Source organism: Miniopterus natalensis, chromosome 2 (genome assembly GCF_054644295.1).
Source record: "Miniopterus natalensis isolate mMinNat1 chromosome 2, mMinNat1.hap1, whole genome shotgun sequence".
In the NCBI taxonomy this organism is placed as follows: Eukaryota; Metazoa; Chordata; class Mammalia; order Chiroptera; family Miniopteridae; genus Miniopterus; species Miniopterus natalensis.
Window position 1 is genome coordinate 132,668,365 of NC_142082.1, and position 11,175 is coordinate 132,679,539.

At 44.4% G+C, this 11,175-nt stretch overlaps 1 protein-coding gene across 1 annotated transcript; it reads left to right on the forward strand.

The window, feature by feature from the left end:
* The first annotated feature begins 5,383 nt into the window (after positions 1-5,383).
* Positions 5,384-10,791, forward strand: AVPR1A (arginine vasopressin receptor 1A). Its single transcript, XM_016199961.2, has 2 exons — positions 5,384-6,359; positions 8,905-10,791. The coding sequence occupies exons 1-2, from the start codon at positions 5,384-5,386 to the stop codon at positions 9,189-9,191; spliced, it is 1,263 nt and encodes a 420-aa protein (XP_016055447.2). The 3' UTR covers positions 9,192-10,791.
* Positions 10,792-11,175: the final 384 nt, after the last annotated feature.

The following is an 11,175-nucleotide window of genomic DNA, read 5'->3' on the forward strand; positions in this document are numbered from 1 at the left end:
AAAGAGCATCCCATGTCCATTTAACACAGGTTCTCGGGCATTGTAACGATGATGTGTTTGCAGCTCTCGTCCTACTGACTTCCCATGTAATCAGATAAACGCCTCTTTGGGAACACTGAGGTATAGCTTTAAATATGTCAAGCGTATTCTATTTTACATCCGTATCATAAAAATATTTGGTGAAACTAAACCATAGAGATTCTCACATATACATTAAAGTGGCAGTTCAATGAATTTAACTTTTTCTCAGGCAACATGTCTGCTTTATCCACCAATAAACTAATTGTAAATACATTATCACCAGGGAAAATCCTAATAGAAAATAAGGTGCAACATATTCCATATTTATCACAGGCCTCCCTGCTGGTAAGAAACGAAGCAGCTTTCAGAAAACTGAAGCATCCGGCAAGTGTGCGTGAGGGGTGCGGGTGAGGTGGCCCACCGAGAGGCAGGAGGAGTGGATGAAACACGGAAATAGAATGTATTTCTCCCGAACCAACCCCTGTCAAACCTCAAGAAGAAGAAAAGGAGAAGCAAAAAGTATAGAAACCCCAGTTTGTGTTAAAACATTTGTTCGTTGTTTCTGCAAATATGTGTTAAGGGCTTGTGATGCGTATGGGAGGCAGTGGGGCTCGGGGGGTAGAACCCGGGCTTTGGCTTCACATGGGCCCAGGCGGGACTCAGCTCAGCCACTTGGAGCCTGGCTGCTTTGGTTTAGCTGCCTACCCTCACTGACCTTTGTTTATTCATAACAAGAAGTGTATTCCTACCTACAGTTTATTTTAGATATTATTTGAAATATTAAATGAAATAATGAATTAAAACTCTTAGCTTATGGATTAAGAGCTTAATCGATGCTGGTAAATGTTAATATTATCTATTATTATTATTATTACAACAACTGCTACTACTAGTGCTACGATTGTCCTGTACTTGGTTTCCTAGAAAGGAAACCACAGACGTGGAATAATCGGTGCAGATCCCACAGACTGTCCTAGTCCTGAAGGAGAACAGATCACGTGCAGATGAAACGTTAAATAACCAACCAAGTACCCCGCGAGGCAGGAAGATCCAGGAACACGGGGCTCACGGGGGGCAGCACAGCGGAATGGTTAAGACTGCAAACTCCGCCGGAGTCCATTGCTTCTCTGTAAATCCTGGTCCTGCACCTACTGACCAGCTGTGTTACCTGAGGCTGGTTATTAATCCTCTCTGTGCCTCTGTTTCCTCAAATGTAAAATGAAATGACCCTTAGGGGGTCATTGGGAGGATTGTATGAATCACTTATGACAGTGCCTGGCACAGACAAAAGGTTTAATAAATGTTAGTGATCATTACATACTTCTTTGCATTCAGCTTAAGACCCAGTAACGTGCCACAGCTAATTGTTGATTTGCCAGAAGTAGTGGTAGGACTACCAGACCACAGCCTGTAACTGCAGTGTCATTAATTTATAATTGAAGGAGAAAGTGATTTCGGGCTATAGAAGTAAAATGAATGCTTCTGCAGATATCAAAATTGACAGTTTAAGAAAAGGAAGTAAGACGTATTGAATAGCAGCTATGGAGCAGTACATAACGTAACATGATGAACTAAATGCAGTCCATTTATACCGAGCATCCCTGCCCCTGGGAGAGTAGGTTATACTTGACTCACACCCTCAGCTTCTTGATTTGACTGAGTCCAGTGATAGCCCCCAAGCTCTCTCGACTCCTAGTACTTTACTCTGTTCTTCAGACTGTATCCATTGCCCTGTGATATGTTCATCACCTTTCCATGGGGAAAGTAAAAGGATGGAGGTTTTCTGTAGTCCAGAAACTTTGGGAAACACTGATAAACAAAGTTAAGCAGGTTTCTCAGAGGTTTTTTATATATAAATCTCCAGGAGAGAATGGGACGCATACACAGGACTTCGCCCAACATATTGGACCATGGAATCCTTTTCTCATAAAAATCCTATCAATGTCTTCTATTGCACAGAAAGGAGTTGAGCATATGCTGCTTTAATTGAAAGGAAAAGCCTCCTTGGCAAAATAACAGGTAATATGGAGGATATTTACATACTTTTAAAAAGGGGGAATTAATGTTTTGAATCCCACGAAATGCCAGAAACTTAAACAACCAGTTGTATAATTAATGTAGCAACTGCATTGTGTTTTATCACTAAGGTCTTACAGATGAAGAATTTGAAGCTCAAAGTTTAAAACAATGTCACACAGCTAGTAAGTAAAGGAGGCTGCAGCTTCCACTAATTGAAATGCTTCTTAAATATCTGGAATTGCAAACTGGGAGAAACAAAAACTGGCAAATGAAAGAGAAAGACAACTGAACATGTATGCACAACTTATATGTTTTTCTTTTTGTTATTTCACCACCCATCCCCCTCCAAAAAATCATGTTAACTGAAATCCACTGAGAGTAAAAGGGAAAAAATAGTAAGTCAATACAAGAAGAACAGAACAAATGCAAAGTGCCCTAAGAAAAAGCACAAGATGCCACAGAAAATATTGACTATGTTTTTTTCACATTTTAGGACCATAATTTCTTTACCCCCACTAATTTTCATAGCACGTCCAGTGAGGTACTGAGTCTGTATTTCAATGGCTCTGGTTTTCTTTGAATATGGAACCAGTAAAATGAAGACACTTTTTTTTAAAAGTATACATTGATTTCAGAGAGAGGAAGGGAGAGAGAGATAGAAACATCAATGATGAGAGAGAGTCATTGATCGGCCGCCTCCTGCACACCCCCTACTGGGGATCAAGCCCACAATCCAGTCATGTGCCCTGACCGGAAATCAAACCTCGATCTCTTCTGGATCATAGGTCGATGCTCAACCGCTGAACTACGCCGGCCAGGCAAGAGAGACACATTTTAAAAACTATTTGGATTGAAAGAGGGAGTGGGATCTGGAATCAGCATTGAACATTTTTTCCTGATGAAATTTATATATTATATATCTCCACATATGTCAGATACAACACACACACACAATGCATATGAGTAACTAGTACTATTGTTCACTGAATATCTTCCAACTGTGCCCGCTTATGTAAACTAACAATTATTTTTATAAATTGGATATAGTTGATTATTGGATCAGAGGGCTTGACACAGGTGAATGATTTCTTGAGAGGCCACCACTACCCTCTGGAATAAGAACACCCAAAGGAACTTTAGTGACACTGTACTGCATATTCCCTCCCCTTAGGAAATCTAAATACTCTAAGGCCTACGGCCAAGAGCAGTGAAATTGCCAGGTTCTGGTCAATGAACCACTTTTGCAATACCCAGGGCTACTAGGGTCAGACATTATTTCTCGTAAGGAGCACTAATGTAATTTATGACTTAACAGAAGATCACCTTTCTGAGTCAGTGACTGCTACCTAATTGCTTGAAGGATTCTTCCAGGCAAGTGGTCTAGAAACCTTTTACTTATTGCAATCTCTAAGCTTTTAAAAATCTTTTTCCTCTTACATATCTTGGAGAATGTGAAACAACACAACACAGCTTGTAGCTTTGAGAGCATTTCCCCACACAAAACATTGTCTTACTTCTCACAATAACCTTATAGTAGGTAAAGCGGGTACTTTTGTTCCCATTTTTAAGATGCACCAACTGAGGCTTATACAGCCACAGTGAAGCAGGACTCCAAAGGTCAAGTCAAGCATCCTTAGTGCCACGATCTCAGGACTCTGCATGGAGAACTGGGAAGCAAAGTGGAACCACCACTGAGAACTGCACCTCCGAAAATCTTTGGTTTCTGTTCCTACATTTCACAGATATTTTTCTGAGGCAGATTTGTACCACGGCTACCATACACAAACATTCTGATCGAAAAGTCACGTTCGTGTATCTACAGAGCGGGTAACTTTATAAACTGTGTTTTTTTGTTTTCTTCTTTCGTGAAATAGCCTGAAAACAGCTCCCCCTTGCTGTCTTTCAGAACATATCTTCCCCAAAATGAAAACGCAGAGCTCGCTTAAGAGTCTTTCTGCCTCTCTGGGGCTGCAGCTGAGCTCCAGCGGTGCAGAGTGACTGCTAGGTAGGTAGGTGGTCTTCCCTCTCTACTTGCAGAGCGCGTCCTTCCTGCCTGGACACTGCCTCTTTCTCACCCCCCTCCCGCCTCATACCCCCCAGGGCAGCAGCCTGGCAGTTTTTCCGCTAGGGTGCCCAGGACAGCGCTGCCTGGGTGGCCCATCTCCGGCAGCTGCTTTCTGCCCACTCGAAGTCCCCGCGATTTAGCAATAACCAGACGATGTCCCCACGGACTACTGTGGCCCAATTCCCGTCCATCCCCCATGTGAGAATCAGGCTCCCCCCTGCCCCCCAGAAAACCCCAGGAATCTAGTATAGCGAGAACTCCCGAAGTGTCCCCGCACCCCCACCCCGGACCCTGGGTGGGGGTGGGGTGGGGACTGGAAAACAGGGAGACGTTCCTTTTCCTGCAGATACACGCACGGCGGTCCTGCGGGCTGCAGCGAGACGAGCGAGCGCGCCTTCCTGCCCGCAAACAGGCAGAGTAACAAAGAGCCCGCAAAGAAGTTGCTGGGGAGAGCGCGCCCTCCAAGTCACCCAGCCGTTACCCAGAAGAGGAGAGTGGGGAGCCGCGAGGCGGGGAGAGACGGGATTCTGGTAGCCAAATTGCCGTGGGAATCCAATCAGTCAGGCTCACCGCCGAGGAGGAACCTGGGCTGGAGGAGGTGGAGCCCGGCGCCTAAGCAGGCCCGGAGCGCGCACGCGGGGCGGTGGCCTCGGCGTTCCTAGGCAAGGTGTTGAACGCGACCGTGGAAGTCACACGCGGGGTGAAGGCGGCTGCTGAGGGAGGCTGGAGGACGTGGTGGTAAGCCCAGAAAAGGCATGACCCGTCCTGTTCAACAAGATTTTTGGAAGACAAGAAACGGGAAAGCGACAGGATCCCGCCTATTACGCTGAAGAGTAGGCAAGTCTCCCGGCCCCACCCCTGCAGCCGCGATGCGCAGGGGACAAATCACCAGCGAAAGGAAGGGAACATAAACAGCCCCCGGGAAGGGGGTAGGGAGGTGGGGAGAGTAGGCACCGAGCAGTCTCCAGCCACTGGGGCGACAGGGAGCGCGTACTGGGGAGACAGACCCCGCCTCAGTGAGTGAGTTTGGAGCCCGCAGCTCTCAGAGGCTCCGCGCGCACCGCCCCGGCTCGGTGCGGTTGAGAAGGCGCAGGGCAGGAAAGGCGGCCCGCGAGGGAACCGAGGGCGCGCAGCTCGCGGGTGGGACCCCGCGCGGGGCGACGCCGGGGGCGGGAGGAGCCGCGAGCGGCGAGTGCGGAAGGGAGGGCGCGGGGCAGGAGCGCACGCCCGCGGGCGCGGGAAGGCAGCGAGCCTCCGGGGAGGTCCAGGGGGCGCTGCATGAACAGCATGCGTTTCGACAGAGGCCCCGGTGCGGGGCCCGCGGGCAACTCCAGCCGGTGGTGGCCGACCACCGGCGGCGCCAACACCACTGCGGAGACGGAGGCGCTCGGGGAAGGCGCGGGGTCCAAGAGGGACGCGCGCAACGAGGAGCTGGCCAAGCTGGAGATCGCGGTGCTAGCTGTGACGTTCGTGGTGGCCGTGGTGGGTAACAGCAGCGTGTTGCTGGCGCTGCACCGCACGCCCCGCAAGACGTCCCGCATGCACCTGTTCATCCGCCACCTCAGCCTGGCAGACCTGGCCGTGGCTTTCTTCCAGGTGCTGCCGCAGCTGTGCTGGGACATCACCTACCGCTTCCGGGGCCCCGACGGGCTGTGCCGCGTGGTGAAGCACCTGCAGGTGTTCGTCATGTTCGTGTCGGCCTACATGCTGGTGGTCATGACCGCCGACCGCTACATCGCCGTGTGCCACCCGATGAAGACGCTGCAGCAGCCCGCGCGCCGCTCGCGCCTCATGATCGCCGCCGCCTGGGCGCTGAGCTTCGTGCTGAGCACGCCGCAGTACTTCGTCTTCTCCGTGGTCGAGGTGGACAACGTCACCAAGGCCCGCGACTGCTGGGCCACCTTCATCCAGCCCTGGGGCTCCCGCGCCTACGTGACCTGGATGACCGGCGGCATCTTCGTGGCCCCGGTGGTCATCCTGGGCACCTGCTACGGCTTCATCTGCTACCACATCTGGCGCAACGTCCGCGGAAAGACGGCGTCGCGCGAGGGCAAGGGCGCGGCGGGCGCGGGCGGCGCCTTCCACAGCGGGCTCCTGCTCGAGCCCTGCGTCAGCAGCGTGAAGACCATCTCCCGCGCCAAGATCCGCACGGTGAAGATGACTTTCGTGATCGTGACGGCGTACATCGTCTGCTGGACGCCGTTCTTCATCGTCCAGATGTGGTCGGTCTGGGATGAGAACCTCCCCTGGGTCGGTAAGTGTCGGGGCGACGGAGGAAGGTGCTGGGATGGAGCCGTGGGGGCGGGGAGGGGAGTCATTTTCAGAATAGTCCCCCTAGGGCAGCTGTTCTTTAAATTTCTGGGTGCATGAGAATCACACCTTGGCTGAAATGATCAAAAAGGCAGATTCCTGGGGGCCCCACCGCAGACCCTTCGAGTCGGTGGCTCTGGGATGGGGTCCTGGGATCCGCATGGGGAGCCTGCCCGTTCCCAGGACCACAAATCCAGAAACCGCGCCCCAAGGCGAGCCGCACAGCTACAAAGCAGGATGACTTTTCTCTCTCTCTCAATAAACTTTAATAACTTTTCTCCATAAAGGCCTTCATTAGGGTTATTTCTAGGAGTTTTCTATTTTTTAATGCTGTGGGAAGTTCATTTTGTAAATTACACTTTCCATTCTAGCTGGTCGTTGCTGATTTTAGATATATTGTTGCTATGTGTTGATTTTGAATCCAGCAACCATGCTAAACTTTTATTAGTGTTTTTTTTATTGTTGACACTATTACAGACGTCCCCCATTTTCCTCCCTTTGCCCACCTCCCGTCTTTCACCACACTGTTGTTTGTGTCCATGGGCTATGTCTGTATGAATGACTTTTTGCCATTCACTAACCTTTGTGTTAATTTCCCTGCTTTCAGATCTATTGGATTCAAGGAAATATTTTTACTGTCACAACTGCTTTTTGCTAGTTTGTGAAAAGTATCACAATTAATATAAAGATTTTGTAGAAATGCCCCAAGGGCAAGAGTAAAACATACATTTTGTTGTTGTTGTTCTGAAGAAAGATTCTTAAGAAGTCAGTAATTCTAATTTGGCATTTAGCTAGTGTTCCATTTCTTATAATTTTTTCTAACAACCACTTTACCAACACTCTTTTTTTGGTATTTCAAAGCAGGATTATTAATAAACTCTAAATTTGTTAGATTGATTAGTCTTTCAGCAATAACTTGACCACATAGTTATACACCTCTTCGCACAACCCTGGCAGTAGTTTATGGAGAATGTTTTTACACCTACTAGCTTGTTTGATTTTAATTCCTTCACATACTAGAAAAACTAACTTCGCAAGCATTACCCCAAAAGGAATTATTTAATATTGTATCTTGAAAAAATATTTCCTTTTAGTAAGAAGAAAAACTTTCAAAAGAATTATATTACAGGAATGTTACCAACAACTATAGTTGGGAAATGGGTATCTGGGAAGAACTGTCTTCTTGTTATTTGGGATTCGGTAGGGAGTATATGTGAAATACTTTGGAAGTTACATGTGTAAATAAAACATTTGAGAGTGAATTTAATTCAAACAAATGGGAAGTCTTGCATGGCTATAATATTACCAATGAAAAATACAACATAAATGCTATATTTTTGCTTACCATTTCCTGTCTTGCTTGGTCTTAGCAGCCTCTTAATTATTGACAATCAAATAAAAAAAAAATCAGTCTAATAATCACTTTATCTGAATTTAGGCACGATTAGTAAAATGTTCTTCACTTATGTGTACGTATATTGATGATTTCCATTATTTTTTAATAGTCATAGACATGGATCATGACCACCTTTAAAACTATAGCATCTTAGCAGAAAGTATGATTAAATGCCTGTAATTTATTCTGGCATAGCATGAGTGAGAAGACCCAGGCTTGTATTTTATAATCAAGGAAAAGTCGATGCTTGCTAATTATTGTTACCTTCAGAAAAGGCATATTACCTATTGTTCTACAATGCAAGGTTATAATGCCTATGTAGTTTACCAGTGCAAACTAACATAAAATATTTCAAGAGCCTGCTAGAATTTCCTAATTTAGCTGCTCATAATAATAATATAATTTAATTTTTTAAACCACAATCAGAGATGGTTTTCTTTGAAAATTAGAAGAATTTTCTAATTAACCAAAGAAAAGCAACTAAATATTGCATCCTTCAGGGACCTATTTCCACTGTCCCCTTCTGTATAGTTTCATTATTACAATAATACACTTTAATATTAAAAAATTTAAAACCACTATTTCAACTATCCCCTTCTGTATAGTTTCATTATTACAAGAATATGCTCTAATATTAAAAAATTTTAAACCACTAAACATGGTCCATGATGTCAGACTTTTGCCTGAGTTACTGGGATGAATGCAATTTGCTATATGTGGTTATAGACTTGAAATTTCATAAATGCTGTGTCATTGAGCACATGCTGGTGCTGGTATAAGGACACAAAATTTTTAAAAATGAATTACTAATATTCTCAGCCTCTTAAAAGTCCCACTTATTCTACTTAAATATTTTAATAGTGTTTTTAAATATTTGAATTAATTTCAAAGCATTTTGCTTACAAAAATATTTTATAAGCAAGCAATGTCCATCCACCACCTATTTCCTTGCTTGATAAACAAAAGACTTTATTTTCTATATTAACCCATAGATTTTTCCCCACTTTCATTAGTTAGTAGAAAAATAAATTTATCCAGTGCTCAATTACTTGCATTTGACTATTTGAATAATATCCCCTTATGTTTTCCTTAGAGTCCGAAAACCCTGCCATCACCATCACTGCGCTGCTGGCTTCCTTGAATAGTTGCTGCAACCCCTGGATATACATGTTTTTTAGTGGCCATCTCCTGCAAGACTGTGTCCAAAGCTTCCTGTGCTGCCAAAACATGAAGCAAGCATTCAACAAAGAAGATTCTGACAGTATGAGCAGGAGACAGACTTCTTACACTAACAACCGAAGCCCGACAAACAGTCTGGGTCCTTGGAAGGACTCACCTAAATCTTCCAGGTTCATCAAATTTATCCCTGTTTCAACCTGAACCCCTCATTCACGCAGCTGACTCTTGGGACAGACTTTCTTGCCCATTGGCTGAATCCAGGTAGCAGAAATGAGAACAAACGAACTATATGAGATAAGCATAAATCAGCCTGTTGGGTACAAGACTGTGTTTCTGGTCGCATTTTCCCATTGCTATGACCAAACGCTATGAATTGTTTTATAGAGACTGGTAATGAAAACATGCTACACTAAAATTTCAGGCTTAATTCCCAGAAATGTAACAAATTTCTAAAGGAAATATAACAGATGCTTCTAAAGGAAAAATCATAACAATCCTGACTATATATTTTGTTGTTGGTTTCTTTCCTTTTGCTTTCTTTTCTGATATAACTAAGGTTTGATTGGTTTAGAGGTTATATAACGTAGGGGTTTTATTTCTGAGCAAAGTGAGCTCACCATCAATCAGTCTTAGTGCTTGAAAAGAATTAGAAGAGACTTCAAAGAAATTGTTTCCATCCAATAAAATCAATTTATACATCAGAAAATGCAGCCTCAAACGGTGGCCTGGAGATGGAATGTTGCCTTGGAGAGGCATGAGCGTGGGATGTCTGGTTCATAGTGGAACGAGGAAAGTTCTGTTAGAAGCTGTAAATCACCTAAATCCCAAAACAGGAACTTTGGAACTGGCAGTTCCCTGCCTTAGGTTCCTCATGTTTTATTGGTTGTGAAAAGCCAATGGACTAAGGTGCTGAAGGTGAGAAAAATGCATCAACTCACTGATAATATTTTTCTTCTCCCACTGCAAGATCATTTTAAAGTCAAATTTGTATCAGGAATAGTCAATCTTATTAGAAGAGTAAAAGTGGTCTGCCCAAGGTACTATGCAGACTTTCTCTCGAACCCTGTAAACATGTTTTAACCAGTGTCAAACTATAACACTGGTATCGGACGGTACCCTTAACAAAGCAGTATGCTGGTTATTAACATGATCGTTGCTTTATGTTTGGGGAATTCAGATTCATAGATAAGAGTCTGCTAAAGAGTGACTCGGGATATGCAATGTCCCTCACATTTAATTAAAAATAACTTGGTCTTTCCTTCGGATTTCCCACCCATTTAACAGTGTCAGTAGAAGAGAGACAGGGTTTCGACTGGGATGCAGAGGGAGATGGAAAGAAAACTGCTCTGCACCTCATCTGGCTTTCTCCGTTATTAAATGCATGACTTTAGGCAAATTACTTCAAAATACATAAAGTCTGTATTTCCTTGGCTGTATAGTGGAGTTTATCACACCTCACAGGGTCCTTTTGAGGACTAAATGAAATCAATTGTGTGAAAGACTGTCATAAATAAACTGCCAAGTGCTATACAAATGCTAGCAGTTGTTTTTATTATAGTCTTGGGGCCTTCGGAATCACTCAGCCTTTTTCTGTTTACTTTTCATCAACCAGAATTTGTTGGTTTCATGTCTGGGATATGAAATCCTAAAGCTTAAATATAGCTTCGCTGATTCACTGGAAAGCACTGCCAGCGGCCCTGAGCCTGGCTTCTGCCTAACTCCAGTTTCCCAGGTTAAAGATAGAGCTTGCCTTCCTTTGAATGCAGGTAAATCAAAGCCAGCTAAGAGCTCCAGTTCCTTTCATTTGTAAACATAGATAAATCACAACACTATTTGGCTGTTGTTGCTGTATTTTTTATTAATGGAACTCAGTGGGTTTTTTCAAGCTATTTTGTCTGGCTCCTATTCCTTCTGAGAGACCATGCAATGATGTGAGGACACATCATAAATATTTTGCAGCTCTTAAAGGAAGTAATAGTAATTTTAATAGTATTGTTGGGGTTTGGGGGGTTGTTGTTTTTTTTAACTCTGTAGATAAGAACCTGGAACTGTCAACTTCATTCGTCTTCATTCTCTTGCCTTTCCAAATTCTCAGGCCTTTTTACTCCCTGGATTGATATGCCTAAAAAAACTGTTTGCAAATGTTTTATAGAGATTAAGTCCTTAGGTCTTAAAATTCAGCTTT

Excerpts from the sequence above, each read along its gene's own strand:
- AVPR1A (XM_016199961.2), top strand. The coding sequence starts at position 5,384 with ATGAACAGCATGCGTTTCGACAGAGGCCCCGGTGCGGGGCCCGCGGGC. Across the intron at positions 6,360-8,904 it reads TGAGAACCTCCCCTGGGTCG|AGTCCGAAAACCCTGCCATC; the intron begins GTAAGTGTCGGG and ends TGTTTTCCTTAG.